Raw genomic sequence first — 19818 nt, 5'->3', positions numbered from 1 at the left:
GCCATATGTAAGCTGCAATGGGGAACTAAACCTCCCAGAGCACTTTTTGTAAGACTCAAACGTTAACCCCAAGTATCATTGCCAGGTTACTGCTATCCATCTGTCCGTCAATCTGCTGCAATACTCTGAATCTGTTTCTGGGTTCTTAGTGTTTAGTGGCCATTTTACAAGCTTTTTCCTACAAGCACTACATCTGCAAGAGATGCAGCAAGGACTGTCACTCTCGTGTGGGTCTTTATGGTCACAATAGACGCTGTAAATGAAGTCTTAAATTGAAACTTTAAAGGGCGCGATCCATAGTCTGTGCAGACTGAAGGATGCCTACTACCTACAAGCATGAAGACAAAAGATTTTTTTAAAAACTCAACCATAATCATATCACTCCAAGGCCGTGTCTACACTAACCCCAAACTTCGAAAGTTTACTAATGAAGCGTTGAAATAAATATTCAGCGCTTCATTACTATGTGGGCGGCTGCGGCACTTTGAAATTGATGCGCATCGCTGCCGCATGGCTCGTCCCAACGGGGCTCCTTTTCGAAAGGACCCCACCTACTTCGAAGTCCCCTTATTCCCATGGGGGAATACTTCCTGCTACTTAAAAGTAGCTATCCTACAGCAAAGAAATTTCAGGACCAGACTCCAAAGAGTAATTTCTGAGCTACAATTCATCTGCAAATTTGACACGGTCAGCTCTGGCTTAAACAAAGACTGCGAATGGCTGGCTAAATACAGAAGCAGCTTCCCCTCCCTTGGTGTTCTCACCTCCAGATCAACTGCTGGTAGTAAGCCTCACCCTTGCTGACTGAGCTAACCTTGTTATCCCCACCCTTGCTCTGGCTTATTTATACCTGTCTCTGCAGATTTCCAAGACCAGCATCTGATGAAGTGAGTCTGTGCTCACAAAAGCTCATGCTCAAAACTTTTCTGTTAGTCTATAAGGTGCCACAGGACCCTTCGTTGCTGTTACAGATCCAGACTAACACGGCTACCCCTCCGATACTCAGATACTACAGTGATGTTTTGCTGTACAAACTCCCAAAGTATTTATTCCATACCTTTTTGTCTGAATGTTTTGGGATACCTATCAGAACTATCAGGTTTCTTGCAGATTCAGAATGATATATCTCATATCAATTTATACTCAGCCAACATTTCCCTCTTAGAACCATGACAACTAGATTTTTCAGAAGTATAAACCAAGATGTTGGAGAAAAAGACAGCAACTTCATAAAGGTGCCAGTAACCTGTACTGGTGGATATGACATTCCTCACTTACAAAATTACAGGCAAACAAACAGAAAAGCCATCAAGTTGAATGTTTGATCTTATTTGATTGACCATCAAATACAGCTAAAACTGGGAAAGACATCTTTGCAGGAATTGTACAAATTGTGGCAAATTTGTGTGTAAAATTCCTGAAGATAAGCAGTAAATTGTGTATTGATTGTGCCCCAAAACCCTGATGACTTCTGTTGTCTTTGGCAAGCAGTTAAATGGCTGACATATTGAATGGATGCACAAAGGTGCTCCACCAGAGTGTGGTATAATGGTCTAGTCTAGTTAAGCAGAATTGGAAAGCTGCTGTGACCTGTGGCAGTCACCATGGATAATGCACTAAAAATGTGCACAAGGCAGATCCCCAAGTTGACAGGTTCCAGGAAATGCCACAGGGCACTAATGGTAATGGAGGTACTCGAACCCCGGTCTCCAAAATTCAAAAACTAGGGTTCAGCCACTGTCCCTTCCACAATGGCAAGCTGTATAATAGCGATTGGACCTTTTCAAATACCCGCCCTCACTACTCAGCCAATCAGCTCATCTTGCCCTCTCACGCGCCAGGGCTTCGCTTTAAAGTCAAAGAGGGCCGAAGAGACTCTTGTACGCATGCGTATTGGTACAGTACGACTACACCGCACATGCGCATTTACAACGCACCATCTTCTCCCTCCTGCCGGGCTGCCTGTGGCGCATGCGCAGTACTTCCCACGGAGGCGCGTATGTGTGTTGTGGTTCCCCAGGCCGGGTGGCTTGTTTCGCAGAGGAGGCGGCGGCGAGGCCGGTTCCACGCGCAGGGAACCAGGCGGAACCGAGGAAGTGGCTGCGGAGAGAAGCCGCCCCTGTCGTTCCCGCAGCATGGGGCGCTGCTGGTGCCGCCCCGCTCGCCGGGCTCGCAGCGCCCCCGTCCTCTGCCTGCAGCGGGGCCTGTAGGGGCGGCCGGGCCGGATCGGAGCAGGGGGCGGCATGAGGAGCCGCTGCGGCCGCCCCCAGTGAATGGGCCTCGCGGCGGAGCAGGAGCAGCCGGAGCCGCCGCGATGGCTCAGGAGAAAATGGAGCTGGACCTGGAGCTGCCGGTGGGGAGCGCGGCGGCGCCGAGCGACGGGGGCAGCCTGAGGAGATCGAACAGCGCCCCCCTCATCCACGGGCTGAGGTGAGACGCGGGCCTGGCGCCCCTGCCCCCCTCCGTCGTCCCCGGGCGGAGGGGAGACGCGGGCCTGGCGCCCCTGCCCTCGTTCTCCTGCCCCTTTCCCGTCCCGGAGCCTCCCCGCGCCCCGCCCCTCCGGTCTCTACTCTCAGAAGAGAGACCTCGGCCTCGTGTTCGCTCGGTCCCTGGGGTCATTTAGGTATGGGGACAAATAGATGTCAGGGATGGTGCTTGGCCCTGTCAAGAGGGCAGGGGACTGAACTAGACGACCTCTCAGGGTTCCTTCCAGCTCTAGGAGATGTGTATCCCTGAGCACGTTGAGATGCAGGTTCTTCATCCTCTTGCCATCCAGTCTCCCCTCAGCAAGCCCCACATGTCGGACTAACCAAAGGTTTTGGTGGCTGCTTTCCCATCAGGTGAGGGGGTTAGGTGTCTAAGATCAGTCAGCTCTGCTGCATGCTCTTTCAGCTGGGAGGATGCCCACCAGTGTCTGCTCCCAACAGCCATGCAGTGCACTGTGCCATCATATGCACAAGATCTGTAATGCGTTGGGGTAGCCTTGAATTGGGTCTGTTATATGATATCTTTGTGAGGTGCACTAAGCTTTTGTGTGAAGAACCAAAGAAGTTACTTGTTCTTCAATACAGTCAGTAGTTGCTTTGGTTCTGATACATGTCTCCTCTTCATGCCTTTGTGGCTCTTTGTAAGTTAGAATTGTGCAACTGGTATAAACCATAGGTGTGGGAGGAAAGAGCTTGGACCCTGGTATCATATCTGTTTGCTAGTCTCAATCCAAGGGACTGGTCTGTTGAATAATACCCCACACTAAATAAAAACATATAACCAACCCTTTTGTAAAGATCATATATGTAGGTGGTTTAAAAGGGGGGAAAGAAAGTTTTAGACTTGAAGGTGCTTGAAGATAGCTCAGGGGCCATTTGCAAGCAGCCATCAAGAAACACGAGCCTTTCAGATACTTAAAAGTAGAATGCAATTACTAATTTCACTCAGCTATGAAGAAACTTGAGTCTAGCTTTACAAAGATGACAAGCTCTACTGTTTTCCATGACCTCACCTTCTTTAGTTTTTGAAGTAATACTCCAAATGGATTGGGAAAGTGTCAGTATATTGAAAAATATAATAAAAAGATGGTATAAGTGATGTGTGCCTTAAATTAACATAACCATTTGTAATCTCTTTCAGTGATAATTCACAGGTTTTTCAGCCTTATGTGTTGCGAACTCGCAGGAACAGTACAACAATTATGAACCGCCACAGTATGGTAAGTAATCTTAAAAACTGTGTTCATACCTCCACAATTTATAATTGAGTGAGAGAAATAAAAACTTAAGCTTAATTTATAGCTATGCTGAAATATTCTTAGGGGTCTTCTGTCTTCAAAATAGATTTCTTTGTTACTTGCAAATGTCCTGGGTAAAATAAAGTAATTTTACAGAAATAAGCAGGACACCCCACAAAGCATATTACTGATCAATATCCTGTTTTTTTTTGTGGTGGTTAAAGTTGCTGTGGTTGGGATGTCATAACAGAACAGAACCCAGCATCTGTTCTGGTTTCAAAGCTCAAAGCATGGAATTTATGTGGGAGATGGGGAAAAGGTAATTGTAGTCTCATTTTAAAATAACCTTGCATCGTTGAACGGTTTTAAAAACAACCTTCCAATCACTTGACTTACTGGTAGGCTGACTAGAGTAGAGGTGGACAGCAAGCATCACAGGATCAGATTAAGAGAAGATAATTTTAAAGTAATTTGTATGCTGAATGTTACTCTCCTTGTTGCTCTTTAGGGCTTTCAGCATACAGTCCTATAATTATTTCATTTGTCCAAGATGTTTGTAGGTCACTCCTAAGTGTTTCCCAGTCAGTTGTTAACTTTGGACAAATCATAAAATAGCATTACTTCCTATAAAAACATGAAGAAACTGATTTTTGCTGAAAAACAGTAAAGAGTAAACTTTTTTGTTCTTGAGAGAGGTTATGGGACTTAAAAGGTCCTAAAAATCAATAAATATCTATAAATTCTGTGTTAGATTCATCCTAATAAAAGTGACAGAATTCTGGTTTTAAGTGTTTTTGTTATCCAGGTATCGTTTCATTGTCTGTCCTATGCCTGATATTGTTAGTTATCATAGTAAATGCTTATGGTAGAGCCCAAAGCCTTTAATAGATCTATGTACTAAGTAGACATAGCTAGATTTTTGCCCCAAATTGCAAAAGGCAATTTTTAATGTTTATGTTTCCTAGAACTTTTTCCACTGTTACTTTTGAATATTTGTGATTTGATTAAATCTCAGTAGAGATTGTTATTGGATTTGAGACATGTGAATAATATTTTACAATTTATTCTTGAATACAAAGTTAGGATCTGTAATGTTCTAACTTATGCTCCCATTCTTATTACAGTAACCCACGTGTTTTAATGGTTTATATTGGATGGGTCTGGATCCAGACCACAAGACTTGGGGCTCAGCCCTGCCTTGCAGTGAGAAACCCAGGCTGGCACTTCAGCCCCATGGCCCCCAACTCACCGCGAGGCTGGAATGCTAGCGCCAGCTCCCCATTGCAGTGAGTGAGCCCCGAACCTCCCTCACAAGCTCTGCCTGGTGATGGAGGAAGTGCTGTGTGCTCTGCCATTCCTCCTCTTCCTCCTCCCACTGACTGGGGGAATGGCAGCACAGGAAAGCACTACCTGGAGGCTTTTGCCCCACTGCTCCCATTGGCTAATCTTGGCCAATGGGTGGGGAGGGCGCCAAGCCATTGTCCCTGGGTAGCTGTGCCAGGCAAAAGCCACCCCCCACCTGCTCCTGCACACATACCCTGCCCAGACTCCCGACTCCAACCTTCTCCCGCACCCCTCTCCTGTCTGGACTCTCCCAATCCCCATCTTGTTCTTGTGCTTTCCTGCCCAGACCCCTGCTCCTACTGTCTGTCCATACCACCCATCCCAAACCTGAACCCCCAGCTCATTCCTGCACCCTCCCCCACCAAGCCCCACATGCCCAACCAACTCCCCTGCAGCCCTGTCCCACATACCAAACTCATTTTTGGTCCTTCTCCAGGCCCCCAGAATAGTCCCTCAGGCCTGGGAGAAGCCCTGAACCTCATTTCCCCCTTTACCATTCCTTGCTGGTGGAGCTGGATTGTGAGGGGGAGCTCGAGTGTAAGCGGGAATGAGGTGCCTCAGTTAAGGACCCTATCAGTGAGGATGAGGGGTTCAGGTTTTTGGCGTTTTTTGTTTCTTGCTTTTATGTGGCCCATGACCCAAAGAAGGTTCCTCACCCCAGTTTATATTATTGGTACTACCTTTCAGGGCAGTAGCCAATATCTTCGTGTAGTGCTGAGAGCTGTGCCATCTATTAATTACCTGAATGAATTTGGTGGGAAGAGAGCACTAGCTACACTATAGTCAGAATTCAGACCACATTGTGGTAAGATAATAGTTGACAGTATACTGACTCCTGATTAGCTTAGCTCTAATTTGAAGAGAAAGTGGGTGACTGAGAATAGGCTGTGTGCAGAGTAATGGCTTGTGATTAAGTAGTGGATGTTTATTCTTTTTCAGTTGCTGTCATCCTCTCCAATTCGAATTCCTAGCAGCAGGCTTCATCAGATCAGAAGGGTAAATTGCATTACTCTGCTTCCCACGTGATAGTTTATCAACGTATTCCACTTTCCTTCTCTTGTGAAGTATTTGATATGGATGGCATTTCTCCTCCATTAGACTCGGTTAGCTATGTTTCCTCCCCTCCGCTAGAGAGGCCACTACATCTGGAGTGGTGTCCTCACAGGGATTGTACTGTCTTCATACTGAAGTGAATATGAATGGCAAATGAAATTTAATGTGGATAAGTGTAAGGTAATGCATATTAGAAAAATTAACCCCAACTATACTTACCATATGATGTGGGCTAATTTAGCTATAACTAATCAGGAAAGAGGTGTTGGAGTTATCGTGGATAGTTCCTTGAAAACATCCATACAGTATGCAGAGGCGGTCAAAAACACAAATAGGATGTTAGGTATTATTAGAAAAGGGATAGAAGATAAGACAAGGAGTATCTTACTGCCCCTATATAAATCTATGGTACGCCCACATCTTGAATACTGTGTACAGATGTGGTCTCCTCACCTAAAAAAAAAAAAGAGAGAGATCCTGGCACTGGAAAAGATTCGGAAAAGGGCAACTAGAATGATTAGTGGCTTGGAACAGGTCCCTTATGAGGCGAGGCTAAAAAGACTGGGACTTTTCAGTTTAGAGAAGAGGAGTCTGAGGGGCGACATGATAGAGGTATATAAAATTATGACAGGTGTGGAGAAGGTGAATAAGGAGAAGTTATTTACTTGTGCACATAACACAAGAACTAGAGGACACCAAATGAAATTAATAGGTAGCAGGTTTAAAACTAATAAAAGAAAGTTAACCTGTGGAACTCCTTGCCAGAGGAGACTGTGAAGGCTAGGACTATAACAGAATTTAAGAAAGAGCTAGATAAATTCATGGAGTTTAGGTCCATAAAAGGCTATTAGCCAAGGGTAGGAATGGTGTCCCTGGCCTCTGATTGTCAGAGGCTGGAGATGGATGGCAGGAGACAAATCGCTTGATCATCGTCTTTGGTCCACCCCCTTCCTGGGCACCTGGCACTGGCCACTGTCAGCAGACAGGCTACTGGGCTGGATGGATCTTTGGTCTGACCCAGTATGGCCATTCTTATGTTCTTAAGTGCTTCAGCACTTATGAACCCCCATTGTGGTCTGTATGTGGGGCTCTAGGATGAACAGGGTGAAGTGATGACTGGAATGCATGACAGGCTTTCTGGCGTTACCCCTGCTCATTTAAATTCTGAAGACTGATCTAGGAGGAGTCATTCTTCTTTGAGTACCATGAAAAACTCAAATGTTATGAAAGCTTATAGTACTTGTCTTCTGCAGGAGGAAGGAGTGGATTTAATGAACAGAGAAACAGCACACGAAAGGTTAGTGTGGCTGAAACAAAATAAGAAAGTAGCCAAACTTGTCATCTTTGTAGCCACTGATAGGATTTTTTGTGTTTTAGGGAAGTTCAAACAGCAATGCAGATAAGCCAGTCCTGGGAAGAAAGCTTGAGCCTGGTAATCTCTACAATTTTTTTTTTTTTAATTTCACTTCGACACACAGCCATTGCATTTAAGGAAAAAGTGGAAATAATTTTAGAAAATATAAGTTCTAGTTTCTCCACTAATTTGACCATTGAAATGTGGCTTAGGTTCTTAACCAATGTTATACATTGGCATGTGTATGATGTTTTGTATTTACAGAGTGACAATGACTTGGACAAGTCTGAGAAATCGTCCTCTCCAAAGAGAATAGACTTCATCCCAGTTTCCCCAGCACCTTCACCTACCAGAGGAATAGGGAAGGTAGGATAAACGAAGAGTAAGGGAGAAAAATACAAATTTCACATGATGCTGACATGCAAAGGAAGTTTTTAAACTCTGCAAAAAAAAATTTACTGTTCCAAAAGAAAAACGTTTGTAACCATTGTTTTATCTAACTCATTAGTCACCAAGGTTGACCATGATCCTGGGGAGTCTCCCAATCAAACACTATCTCTGGTAGTAGAGCGAGGCTCCCTGCTTTGCCCCAACCTCATGTTGCCAGCCCATTTCTAGAATCGGCCAGTGTGCGTGTGTGCATGCATGCATGCATGCAGTTACCTTCCCCTGCAGCTCCCATCTGCCACAGTTCCCTGTTCTCAAACAATGGGAGCTGAGAAGATGGTGCCAGCAGATAGGGGCAGCGTGAGGAGCCCCTGCATGCAATCCCCACGGTCACAAAAGCATGCTCATCCCTTCCAGGAGCAGTGTGGGGCAGGGCAGGTAAGGGCTGCTGACAATAAGTGCTGCCCAGTGGGAAGCCATACATGAACACCCAGTCCCTTCCTAGAGCCAGCACACCATACTACTTCCTGTACCTCAGCTCCTGCCCTGACTCCCAGATTCTACACCTCAAACCCTCTCCAGCATCCCAAGCCCCAAGATCCTTCCCAGAGACAGTGCCCCATACTTTGTCCTGATTTCCCCCCTCACAGCCAGTCCCCTGTATTCCCCCCTCCACCCCTAGCCTAGTAAAAGCGAGGAAGGGAGAGAGCAGAAATGGAATGAGTGAGGGCAGGGCTCTGGGGAAGGACAGGGCACATCTTGAGTCATCCTTAAATTTAGAAAGAGATCTCAGGAATAAATATGTTGGAGACCACTTATCTAATTACTCTTATCTTTTCTCAGTACAGTAAACTCTTTCATATCCGGCAGCCCCAGGATCGGGAGGTTGCCAGATATTCAATATTCTGGATCATAGAGAGGTGTACCTAGCAATGCCTTACAGTAAAGAAAAACAAGATTAGATATTAAGAAACAAGCAAAAAATATGCAGAGTACTTTATTGACCACCAACAGTCATATTGTACACTGGAAATTTATACTGTATTTATTTGAATTTACTTTCACTTCTGGAAAATGTAACTAAAATTTACTTATGGTTAAAAATCTGGTTATTTGAGAGTTCCAGATGGTAGGATGCTGAATATGAAAGAGTTTACTGTACCTAAAACTTACTGCCTAAGCATGCAGTATCTGACTTGCTGACTTTCTGGATCTTTTGCTAAGTTTTAGTGATAGCAGCAGCTGCATTTTGTTTGCTTTGAGGAGCAGGGATGCAAAGGAGGCAGTGGTAGCAATCAAGCTGAAAGATGAGGGCCAGGATGAGATCTTACGACGTCCAAACAAAAGAAGAGGGTGGATCTTAGAAATACAGTGGAGGGGAGAAAAAAACAATTTAGACACAAGCTGGACATATGTGGAGCGTGAGAGAGGGAGGAGTCCCAAGTCCTGGGAATGACACATGGCTCTGCACGCAAGTGGTTTAAAGAATAATGGAGTCCTCTGTACAAGACTGAGTGCTGGCAAACATGGTGATTGTGTCAGCAGTGACAGCATGGGGTCTTTGATGCCTTTTTGGGAGGAAAGATTCGGAGTTCATCAGTGGCTATGTTAAGTTTAAAGGGCTGGCCCTTCCCCTTCAGTCTGTGTTTGTGGGTCTCTTCATTGCAGACATGGCAAGTTGGGAAGGGGTGGAGTAGAAAGACATCTCCCTCTCCCTCCACGCTGAGGTGAGAAACAGGTAGAGACTAAGGTGGATATCTGCAACCATGTTTACAGACAGGCTTCTTGGCCTTGTCTTCACTGAAATTATCACATTCTTCCATAGTTACTGTATCATGGAAGCACAGTTTGTGCTAGCACTCACACTATTGCTAGGATAAAACAGCCATGATATTTTTATCACTGTCAGGGAAAGCTTCTCTGAGCAACGCTGGTGAGTGTGATGGTAAAATGTTGGCTGTTTATATGTTAATGTTTTCGTACTGGGAGGATTGCAACTGTTTCAAACTTGTCAGATTTTGACATATCAGTGTAACTGCAGCTAGTTCCTTGGGGCTGACTTCAGTTCATCTGCTGGAGTACAGTGTGGCTGCAAAGATTTACTCCCTTGACAAATTCATGTTAGTTTTTTCAATAGGTGAAAAAAATGTTTAACCATATGAATTGTTTTTTTGGACAGAAGTGGTTTAAAGATTCATATAGTCTCCACTGATACATTTAGAAGCAACTGCAATACAGGAACCAAAACCCATAGGGATAACATTGTTCTTTCTCTGTCTTAAAAATTTGATATCAGAGATTTTATTTTGGGAGCATTTTGACTAGTTAATTTTTGGTGTTAGAATATTTTATAAATTTCAGTTTTATAGACCTCTTAGATTTTCTTTTAATTTTCTGTTCAGGATTAAGCAGGTTAATGTGTTGGTTTCCTTGGTAACTTTATTGGAGACTTTGCATGGGGTTGGGAAAAAGCATTGAATATTTAAAAGGAAGTTCCAGAGGCATTTTACTATGTTATTCTTTTCCCAGCAATGTTTTTCACCATCCTTACAAATGTTTGTGAGTAGTAATGGATTACCTCCAAGTCCTATTCCTAGTCCAACAAGGCGATTTTCAAAGTAAGTCAATTTGCCTCAAAGTAACAAATGCATACTGACTTAGTTTCAGTAGTAATCTGGCAGTTTAAAACAGTTGAGTTAAAATTCAGGCCTGGAAATTTACTTGAAGCAATTTTCATTAGTACTCTTAATAAAAATCTGTTAATAAAGTGGCTTCTGGATGCTTCTAATTTTGTCCAGTTTCCTTTCAATATGGCTGAAGTTTCCTTTCAAAATTTTGTCAATAGACCATTGTTTTTAACTGCTCTGGTGTTAAAATTAGAGACCACCGTTTCTGTAAATTTGAGATGAGGTCGTTAACAGAGAATCTCAAAGTGCTTAACAGACAAGGTTTTTAAATCCCTTGGATATGTACAAGTAATATTATGTCTAACTTACAAATGGATAAAGTGAGGCTGACATTTCACAAGTAAAAAATAAATTGTGACCCACCAAAGATCATGTCATAGCTATCCCATTCTAATTGAACAAAATGCCTTTCAAAAGTTAACTTTTTGTGTTTACCTGCAGCAGTGATAGGCAGCCAAGGCTTGCGAGTGGGCACCATGAGTAGCCCTCCTTCGTCTTTGTGGGTGGCAAGTTGAAATTGGGCATAGGCACTAACCCCGATGCCAAGAATAAGATTTATTACGTTGCACTTAATTCTCCCCTTTTTTTTTTATCATGCCTGTTCAACACAGGGTGATCCATTATTAGGGGCAAACTTAAATTGCTGGCAAAAGTAACATGAAGAAGAGGGAGCTCACAAACTCTTACAATGTTGTATGCATTCAGCATGCATTTTGCACCTGCCCTCATTTTAAATGTGTCACTTCTTAATTTGCCAGGGGCTGCTTATCCCTCCCCTCCACACCTTTCCTCAATCCACCATCTGGCCTCTTACCTGCCTCCTCCCCCTGAGCATGCATTGTCCCTTCTCCCTCTCTTCCTCCTTCCCTCCCTGAACTTTCAGAGCACTGTGAGTGGACTGATTTGCACCCTGGTCTCGTTCGCCTCCCTCCCTCCCTCCCAGTTTCAATGCTGTGTATCAAGCCCTAGGAGGGAAGGGAAAAATGCTGGGATGGGGTGCAAATCAACTGGTTCACAACACTCTGGAAGTTGAGGGAGGGATTGGGAGGAGTAGGTAAGTTCTGGCCTCCCCAGCGCATGAGAGGTTTGTGGGGAGTTGCAGAAGGGGGTTATAGGGGCTGCATATAGAGCTGCGATGGGCCATATGCAGCCCATGGTCTCCAGGTTGCTCTCCACTGACTGTGACAGGATCAGATTTCCAACTGCCAAAGTGTTTGTGCTGTACAGAATTGTTTGAAAACGTGAATTCACTGTTAAAAATATGATTGTATATGGGTTTAGTGTATAAAACATTTTGTTGGAACTCAGTTTTTAGATTTTGATACTTGTATTGCTTCTTTTAGCAGGAGGAGTCAGAGTCCAATCAATTGTATCAGGCCCAGTGTTCTTGGTCCCATTAAAAGGAAAGGTATGTGTAAAATATCAGAAGTGTTTTAAAGATTATGTGAATTGTTGTCACTAGACAGACTGTCTGCCTTTTAAAGTCCTAATGCTAAGAAGCAGCCTTTCCTTAAAACATAGAACATGCTCCTTCATGATGTACTTTCACTATGCTGTACTTATGGAAAATGTAACTAAAATTTACTTATGGTTAAAATGCTGGTTATTTCAGAGTTCCAGATGATAGAATATGGGATATGAAAGCATTTACTGTACGTTTAAAGCCTATACAAGATACATAATTCTAAATATACAGCAACTTAAGCTTATGAGTTATGATAGATAACATTTTAAAGATATTGAACACGTGACACTACAAAGAGGACAAAGTGCATTAAGCCTTTCAACAAACATGGAAAGTGTTCACTTCTGGGTTGGAACCTATCACCTATTAATAGCATAGAGCAATGTGATACATTCCTTAAGGGCAAGGAATGAAGAAGAGAAAATGCAAATGAAACTGCAGCAGGAGTTGATAAAGGGAGAATGAAATGGGTTTTAATTTGGCAAAACACTGGGTCTAGATTCCAACTCTTACGAAAACTACTGTGGGATCTGAGAGTGACCATAGCCCTTGTTTTACTCTACTTTCAGTAGTATACTGTCCCTTTAACAATGATGAAGCATTTGTTCAATACAGACGCAAAGACTGGACTGAATAATCAAATTCACTTCCTGTAGTTTCTAGTGGTGGTAGGGCTCTTACCAGGCAGTGACTTGATTCATGATTGATTTTATGCATGTAAGAACTAACTGTATAGGATACACAAAATAGTCTCACTAAAATATCTGAGTGAATTTTGAAGTTATTCTGCTGAAAATATTTCACAGAACAAAGCAGGTTTGACTGTTAATTGCTTTTTTCAGGTGAAATGGAAACTGAAAGTCAGCCAAAGAGACTTTTCCAAGGAACTACCAACATGCTTTCTCCTGATGTTACACATCTGACAGATCTCAGTTCATGGTAAAAATAGATATATTTTTAAACACTAAAACGCCAATGCAGAGGTCATTTAGATATCCTGGGCTTGTTGGTTTTTCAAGGAGCATTTTAATCTGTGCTAAATAATTTGCATTTGCAGGCTTGTAGAAGTTATACTTGCCATTTCATCATAGCAGTAATAAATAATCCCCAGCTCTTTCTGGAATTAAAGTTTTCATGCTTACTGTTTTGCTGTTATGAAGAGTTGTCTGCAAATGGTTCACTCTTATTGGTCATATCTAAATTTCTCACAAGAACATTTATTAATACCCAGAACAGGCAGGGTATCCATTTGCTCTCATGTCAGATGTTCCATAGTAAATGTAATTTTTGTTCTCTAGTGTCCTTTCCAAAGCAGAAATCCCTTAATATCTATCTAACTGTATTTTAGAGTCTGTCTTGTTGGTACTGTGTTTGTTCAAGAACTCCTTCTAAACCATAAGAGCTATGACCACAAAATTTGTTATGCAGCTTCCTCTTACCCTAGCTTAAACCAAGGTCAGGGTTTGGTTGCCCTTGGAAAGTGGGAAATACCTGAAATCCCAGGATTTCCCTGAACATGAAAAAGGAGGAGGGAGATGAAAGGGAGGGGCACAGACTGGAGGGACATGATACTGGCAGTGGCCACTGGAGGCAGCTGAAGCACCAAGGGAGAGGTGAGCAGGGCCGGGCTCCACCATCTTACCTGCCAAAAAGACAGGGTAAATAGCTCGCCTGCCCTTCTTCTCTTCCCCCCGCCTCCCCCCCATGAAGAGACTGCAGCCCATAGAGGGGTCTGATGGAGTGGGGACACACACCTGCAGGCCACAGGAAGGGGTGTTGGAGGCTGAGGCAAGCCCCCAGAACTTCACCTCACCCAGACAGCCTGCAGGAGGTAGCTGGGAGTGGGGGGAACATCTGGAGAAGGGCAGGACAGCCCCTGGAGTCTGGCCCTCCCCAGACAGCTGGCAGACTATGGGGGGCCAGATAGAGGGAGGCAGCCAACTTAATTCTGATTCCTCCCCACCAAAAACAATCTGCAGGCTACAGGAAGCAGCTGGAGGAGGGACAGCTGCCCCAGATCCTGCCCCCCCAGACAGCAGAACACAGGAAGGAGGGGGTAGCTGGAGAACGGGCAGTGCCTGCAGCTTGGCCCTACAGAGACAGCCTGCTGACTGCAGGGGGAGAAGCTGGAGAGGCAATAGCTCCTAGGAGCCTGGCTTTCCCCACATCAGACAGCCTGCAGTCTGTGGGGAAGCATCTGGAAGCCAGGGTCAGCCTGCAGTGTGCTGCCCCATTCCCAGCAGGCTGCATGACAGGGTGGCCACTAGCCCAAGCAAAGAGCCCTTGGAGGCCTAGGGAGGAGCTGGGGGCTGCCCCCAGAGTGTTGTCTCCCCCAGCTGTTGCAGGCCAGGGGGCACAACTGGAGGCCAGTGCCAGCCCTCAGAGCCGCCGCCTCCACCCAACAAGTGTACAGCCCAGGTTCCCTCCCTGTCGGGGTGTACAGACCAGGCCCCCTCAGGAGGAGCCGGTAGCCAGGGAGCACTGCCCCACCCCCTCAGAAAGAGCTGCTGCCATAGGAGCATCACCCTCACCACCACAGGTGGACCCAGTAACCCCCCACCACTCAGCCCCAAATCATGAGACCCTCTGCCCTAACTTTTGCACCTCCCACCTGCCTTGAGCCCCCACCAACCCTTGCCCTAAACCACCTGCTCCTTACCCCCCCCCCATACCCCCCAAACTCTCACTTCAGCCTTCATTTTTTCTTCATTTTTGAAAAATACTATCGCTGGGGGAGTGGGGGAGGGCATTTGCATTTTTCCTTTATTGTCAGAAAATTGCTTTGGTTAAAGAGCCGAGCAATGCCAGGTCCATAATTTTCTGTCTGTGTCATCTGCTAGGTGCCTTGCTTTTCTATAATGGTATAGTGAGCACACTGATATTTATAGAATTATAATACAACGTATCTCCTAGACATTCCCATAGGTCAGTGATGGACAACCAAGGCTAGTGAGTGGGCCGCGTAAGTGGCTCTCCTTCATCTCAGTGGGCTGCAAGATTGTGACCAACATGGTCTCCTGAGATTGGGTATTTCTGCAAACTGCACTTGTGTATCTAGAATTGGCAGGGTTGGAAATTCAACCATCAGAGTGCTTTGAATGCAGTGGGAGCTTACAGCTCTCAGCAATTGCAAACACCTCACTTTATGTGCCCATCACTTTAGTAATACTGGTAGTTTTAAAAAAAAAAAACACTAGGTGGATGGAAATCAGAAGAATCTGGCAACCCTGGATGTGGACAACAGTAAACCAAAGGTCTTGTGCCCCGCACACAGAGCCCCAGTGGGTCACATGTGACCCATGGGCTGCAGGTTGCCCATCTCTGCCACAAGCCAATATTTGACATGAAGCCAAATTCTTATTATTGTATTCTGCAGTTAAGATTATGTTGGTGTACCACTCACATTTTAATTTGATATATCTCTGTTTTTTGTAGAAGCAAAAAGGTGACTTCGGCTCTTATGGAAGTGCCCGTTTGCAAATAAAAACCTGGGATTAAGATAGCTGTTAAAATCCAAGTGTGGGAGAATTTTTAAGAGGGGGAGGGGAAACCTGTTTGCCTGATCCTACTTTGAACAATGCTATATTTGAGAGCAAACTGGATAATCGTTGACATCAAAGTATCTGCATCGTTGTAATCTTCATCATAATGGTTTTTCTTACCTTTCTTGCCATTATTAAAGGCACTGCTTCTGTTGTCTGATGTTTCTATTCTACAACTGCTTGAAGTTTAGGTATCAATTTATTCTGCATGTTTAAAAAAAAAAAAATTCTGCTCCTCTTTCTCTTAAGGAGCATGAATGTTATCCATAACATGCTAAAGGAAAAAAAGGAGTCTTCAGGGCTGCCAGTCTTGCAGTAAAGGCTGAGTGGTAGTATGTCTCTCCTACATTTTGAAATGCATTAACTTCGTGTCAGTTCATAGTTCATGTGTTCGTAAGTAACCATTTTCCTTTGTCTCCAGTCTGTCTTCAGATATTCTCGATAGGAGTAGCAGCAGTATTGGTTCTTCCTCAGATTCACTGGCTAAAGGCAGCATTACCACAGAGTCTCCAGTAACATGCTCAAACTCTTGCTCTTCGTTCATTTTGATGGATGATCTCTCACCTAAGTGACTTAATCTGTTCTGACTCAGTGTTTGGATGTGATGTTTCCTTGCTGTACATTTGTACAGGGAAAAGAACTCAATGTTTGAGAATCATTAATGTGAGGATAAATATACTAATGGAAGAATTAATGTAATCTCATTTCTTGACAACTCTTCCCAGTGGTTTTTAATTTAGCCTCTTTAATGGACATGTTAAATCATATTAATATCTGGTTTTGATTATTTTACAAACAAGCTGTCTGTTCAGTTTATACTAACTCTTGTTTGTTTTAAAGAAAAAAACCTTTTGATTCCTGAACAGGCATCTATTTACAATATTAGGGTTGTTATTTCTAGGAAAAACTGTGTACTGTTACTATCATGGTCACTTTGTCTGGAAAAACACATGGGGGTTGCAGAGATGTATGGAAATATTCATTATTCTTTGACAGAATTTTTTTTTAGTAGTAAATTAGATTCCTCTAGATTTTCAATCTGGTTATGGGGATATTATCTAATTTCTCCTAACACAAAGTCAAATTATTTTTCCCATGTGGTAGTTGGAACTATTCACAGCCATTTCTACCCCGGAAGAAATGCTTGGCTGTCTTTAGTGTTGCAGGTAATTGCTTCATTGCAGTTGAACACTATGTTTCTGGAAGTTGTTTGCATTTAATACAAAACAGACACTTCTAGGGTGATTAGCATATTAGTTATCAATAATGGAAGTACAAATAACCTGTGAAACATAGGTTACATAAGTGCATAATTCTCTCCCCACACTTGTCATCCTACAGATTCTGTGGAATGTGGCAAATATTCATAGATATTTGGCCAAGGAGAAAGAATCCCTGCATTGATCTAGAATGCACAGTACAAGTAACTTAGTTACTTAAACTACTGTGTAAAGGAGAATGTGCATGACGCCATCAATGTCTCCTATGGCTTGAGGCCATAGGTGTATTTGTGCCTTGGGGGACATTGTTACAAGTTAAAGAATGTAAAACGGGTGGGCAGGCAAAGGACTTTATTTATAGATTGCTTACCAGATGCTGTCTTCAGTGCTGCTTTTTTTTCTTAGTGATTGCTCTTTTTCAAAGTGTTTCTTCCATTGGGAGGTGCTATGGACAGTACCAATTATTCTGTAAGATAGCTGTGTATGTGTGTCCCCTCAAAGCTGCTGTATAGCTTTTTGCTTTTGCTTGCCTTACAGAGGGCAGGCCACAAACTTTGATTTTTAGGGAAAGGCTTTAAGATTGGTTTGGATACTAGCTCCGCATACCATTTGGCTAAGGATTTACATTTGAGTAATAGTCTTGATACAGTATCTTGGTCAGTCTGAGGTAATACTTTTTAAGATGACCTAACTGAGCTAAAATAAATCCATTTGTAATCTACTGTTATTTATTATTTATAAACTATGTAAAAAAAGTCTGTGGTGATGAATTATAGTATTTTTTTATGATAAGGTTTTTTTATGTTCAGTAATAATTGCTGGTTGGTTTGTTTCTATTTAATATCCAACATTGTCTGCCAGAGTCATAAGCTTCCAGTTTTGAATGTTTGTAAGGTAAAAGTACAGCTTCTGATTTCTGAAAGAAAATAGCACTGAATTTAAAGTAAGCATGTGCTTTAAAGATGAGCACAGTCTCTGGCAATATTGTCTGGCTAAGAAGAGGGAGGGAGCACCGTATTTTTTCCACTCTAAAGATGTTTGATTTCCAATAGACCTGTCATACATTTTACTTTTGAAGTGTTTATTGTACTACATACCATAAATGGCCAATAGAGGCACTTATCTGTGTTATCACTTCACCTGTGGAACATTAGCTTTCCTGCCTCAAATAAATGTGCATATTGTAAAATATTGTCCAGTGGTGCCATTTTTAAATGAGCCCTACAGTATCCAATGCTAACTTCATCTGTGCGTGCACAGTGCTGTTTCTTGCATTTTGGCTCTGTCTTGGATTGCTTTAACTTAAGGAATTTTTTTTATCCATGTTAATATTTTGCAAGGCTGTCCTTACATTTAGCAAACTACTTGATCAATAGTCTGTGAAAGTACAACTTATCTTTGTTCCGATTTCATTATACCATGCTTTTATTGGTACTATAATATAGAAATCTGCACGGGGGTAGCAAAACAATAAAGCTCTTCTGCATGTTTTCTTATAGCTGAGAACACAGCTATTGCTTATTTTTGTCTGCCTAATCTGTGTAAGTGATGTGTTCAAGATTTCTGTTTGTTAGTGGTGGAGAGTCATAAAAGGCTGACCTCTGTAGAATGTAATCTTCATAAAACAAATGCACAACTATTCAATTTTGTTACAGCACTTTGGGGGGTGGGAAAGAAAAAAAGTCTGGCAGTTTTCCACTCCTTTTTAGAGATTTCTGGTGCTCTCTTAAACTTTAAAGCACTGTCCACTTTTTTGATTTATGAACGTCATCGTATCATCCTGACAGGCATATTAGCTAGTTGTTTTTGGAGCCAAACATAAGACCACCTTTTCCTTTTTAAACTAGACAGGACAGTCTCTTTGACATACACTTTAAAATATATTGTGTATGAGAAACCAGCATCTACACTTCCAGCTACGGACCAGTTTTGAATAACTTGTATTCCGATACTGTTAAAGAAGAAAGATAACCCAGCCCCAGCATTTGGACAGCTAAAAGGTGTAACAGTTTGGGGTATAGAAAACTAATAAAACATACTACATTTGCAGAGTACTCTTATTCTTGTGTATTATCATCCATACTTTTGATTAAGGAGTCTTCTGGATATATTTCTGAAACTGAATATAGCTGTATGCAGGATCATAAGGCCAAACTGGTTTACGGTTATTCTTAACTAGATGCTGCCCTAAGAGCTATGAAGTAGACTAGGTACCACTCTAAGAAGTGGATCAACTTTATTAACATATAAAAAGGAGTTTTACAGTGTACTTTGTATAAAATTAAATTCTCATATATGTGGTTGTCAACTACTGCACTCATAACAACAAATATTCTGTTATCCTTTTTTCTTTTGTGTGTATGCGCTCACTGCTTTTCATCCTAGTGCTGAATTTTAAATGGGATCATGGACAAAAATCTGTTCTTGTGTCTTTTTTTCCTCATGGCATTCTGTGTATATTTAAACAAGTATTCTGACAGTATTTGTTTCGTAGGAATCTGGATGTGAAAATGTAAATCTTTTGGTACGGTGGACTTCATTAGAAAATCTAGTCTTTCTGCACCTCAGAAAAATTAAGCCTATTACTGACTAGCATAGAAACACTGAAGGGAGACTTGTTAGTCTGACCAATCTGGAATACATTCATGAGCACTAACAAACATATTTCACTTTTAAATATTTTCAAGGAAGTCTACAGTCTCAGTCCTCCATTAAGAGCTGTGTAAGTGGACTTTTGTGCCCCTAGGGCCTTAATGAAGTTTATGGGGCTCTGTGTGGGTTCACTTGAGCAAATCTCGCTGCAGGATTAGGGCAAAAGATGTGGGATTGTGTTTTCCGTGGAGGAATACCATCCACCATCTTCCCGGAAGCTTCATAAAGAAGTAATTTGGTATTAAAGTTGAAATATTCTTTTGCAAAGTTATTGTTGGATGTGGACAGTACAGCTGAACTGCTCCTCTTTACCTAAGCTTCTGCAGCCTTGATTATTTTGCCTTTAGAGTAGAAACTCTAAAATGCGGTCTTACAATAACCTTATCAAAT

At 42.7% G+C, this 19818-nt stretch overlaps 1 protein-coding gene and 1 non-coding gene across 2 annotated transcripts; both read left to right on the top strand.

Moving 5' to 3' along the window:
- The first annotated feature begins 1736 nt into the window (after positions 1–1736).
- LOC142020053 (PABIR family member 2-like) lies at positions 1737–19180 on the top strand. Its single transcript, XM_075007633.1, is given in 11 exon segments — positions 1737–2100; positions 2103–2430; positions 3628–3706; positions 6008–6064; positions 7375–7418; positions 7499–7553; positions 7740–7841; positions 10392–10480; positions 11893–11957; positions 12857–12953; positions 15978–19180. Coding segments are annotated over 11 exon segments (1416 nt in total). The 5' UTR covers positions 1737–1751; the 3' UTR covers positions 16129–19180.
- On the top strand, positions 15761–15907 carry LOC142020440 (small nucleolar RNA U109). The gene has a single exon (XR_012647408.1). It is a non-coding gene; the product is annotated as a small nucleolar RNA U109 (small nucleolar RNA).
- Positions 19181–19818: the final 638 nt, after the last annotated feature.

This window comes from Carettochelys insculpta, chromosome 13, assembly GCF_033958435.1.
Source record: "Carettochelys insculpta isolate YL-2023 chromosome 13, ASM3395843v1, whole genome shotgun sequence".
Classification (NCBI taxonomy): Eukaryota; Metazoa; Chordata; order Testudines; family Carettochelyidae; genus Carettochelys; species Carettochelys insculpta.
Note: the sequence above shows the minus strand (reverse complement) of the source record. Positions and strands in the feature narration are given on the sequence as shown.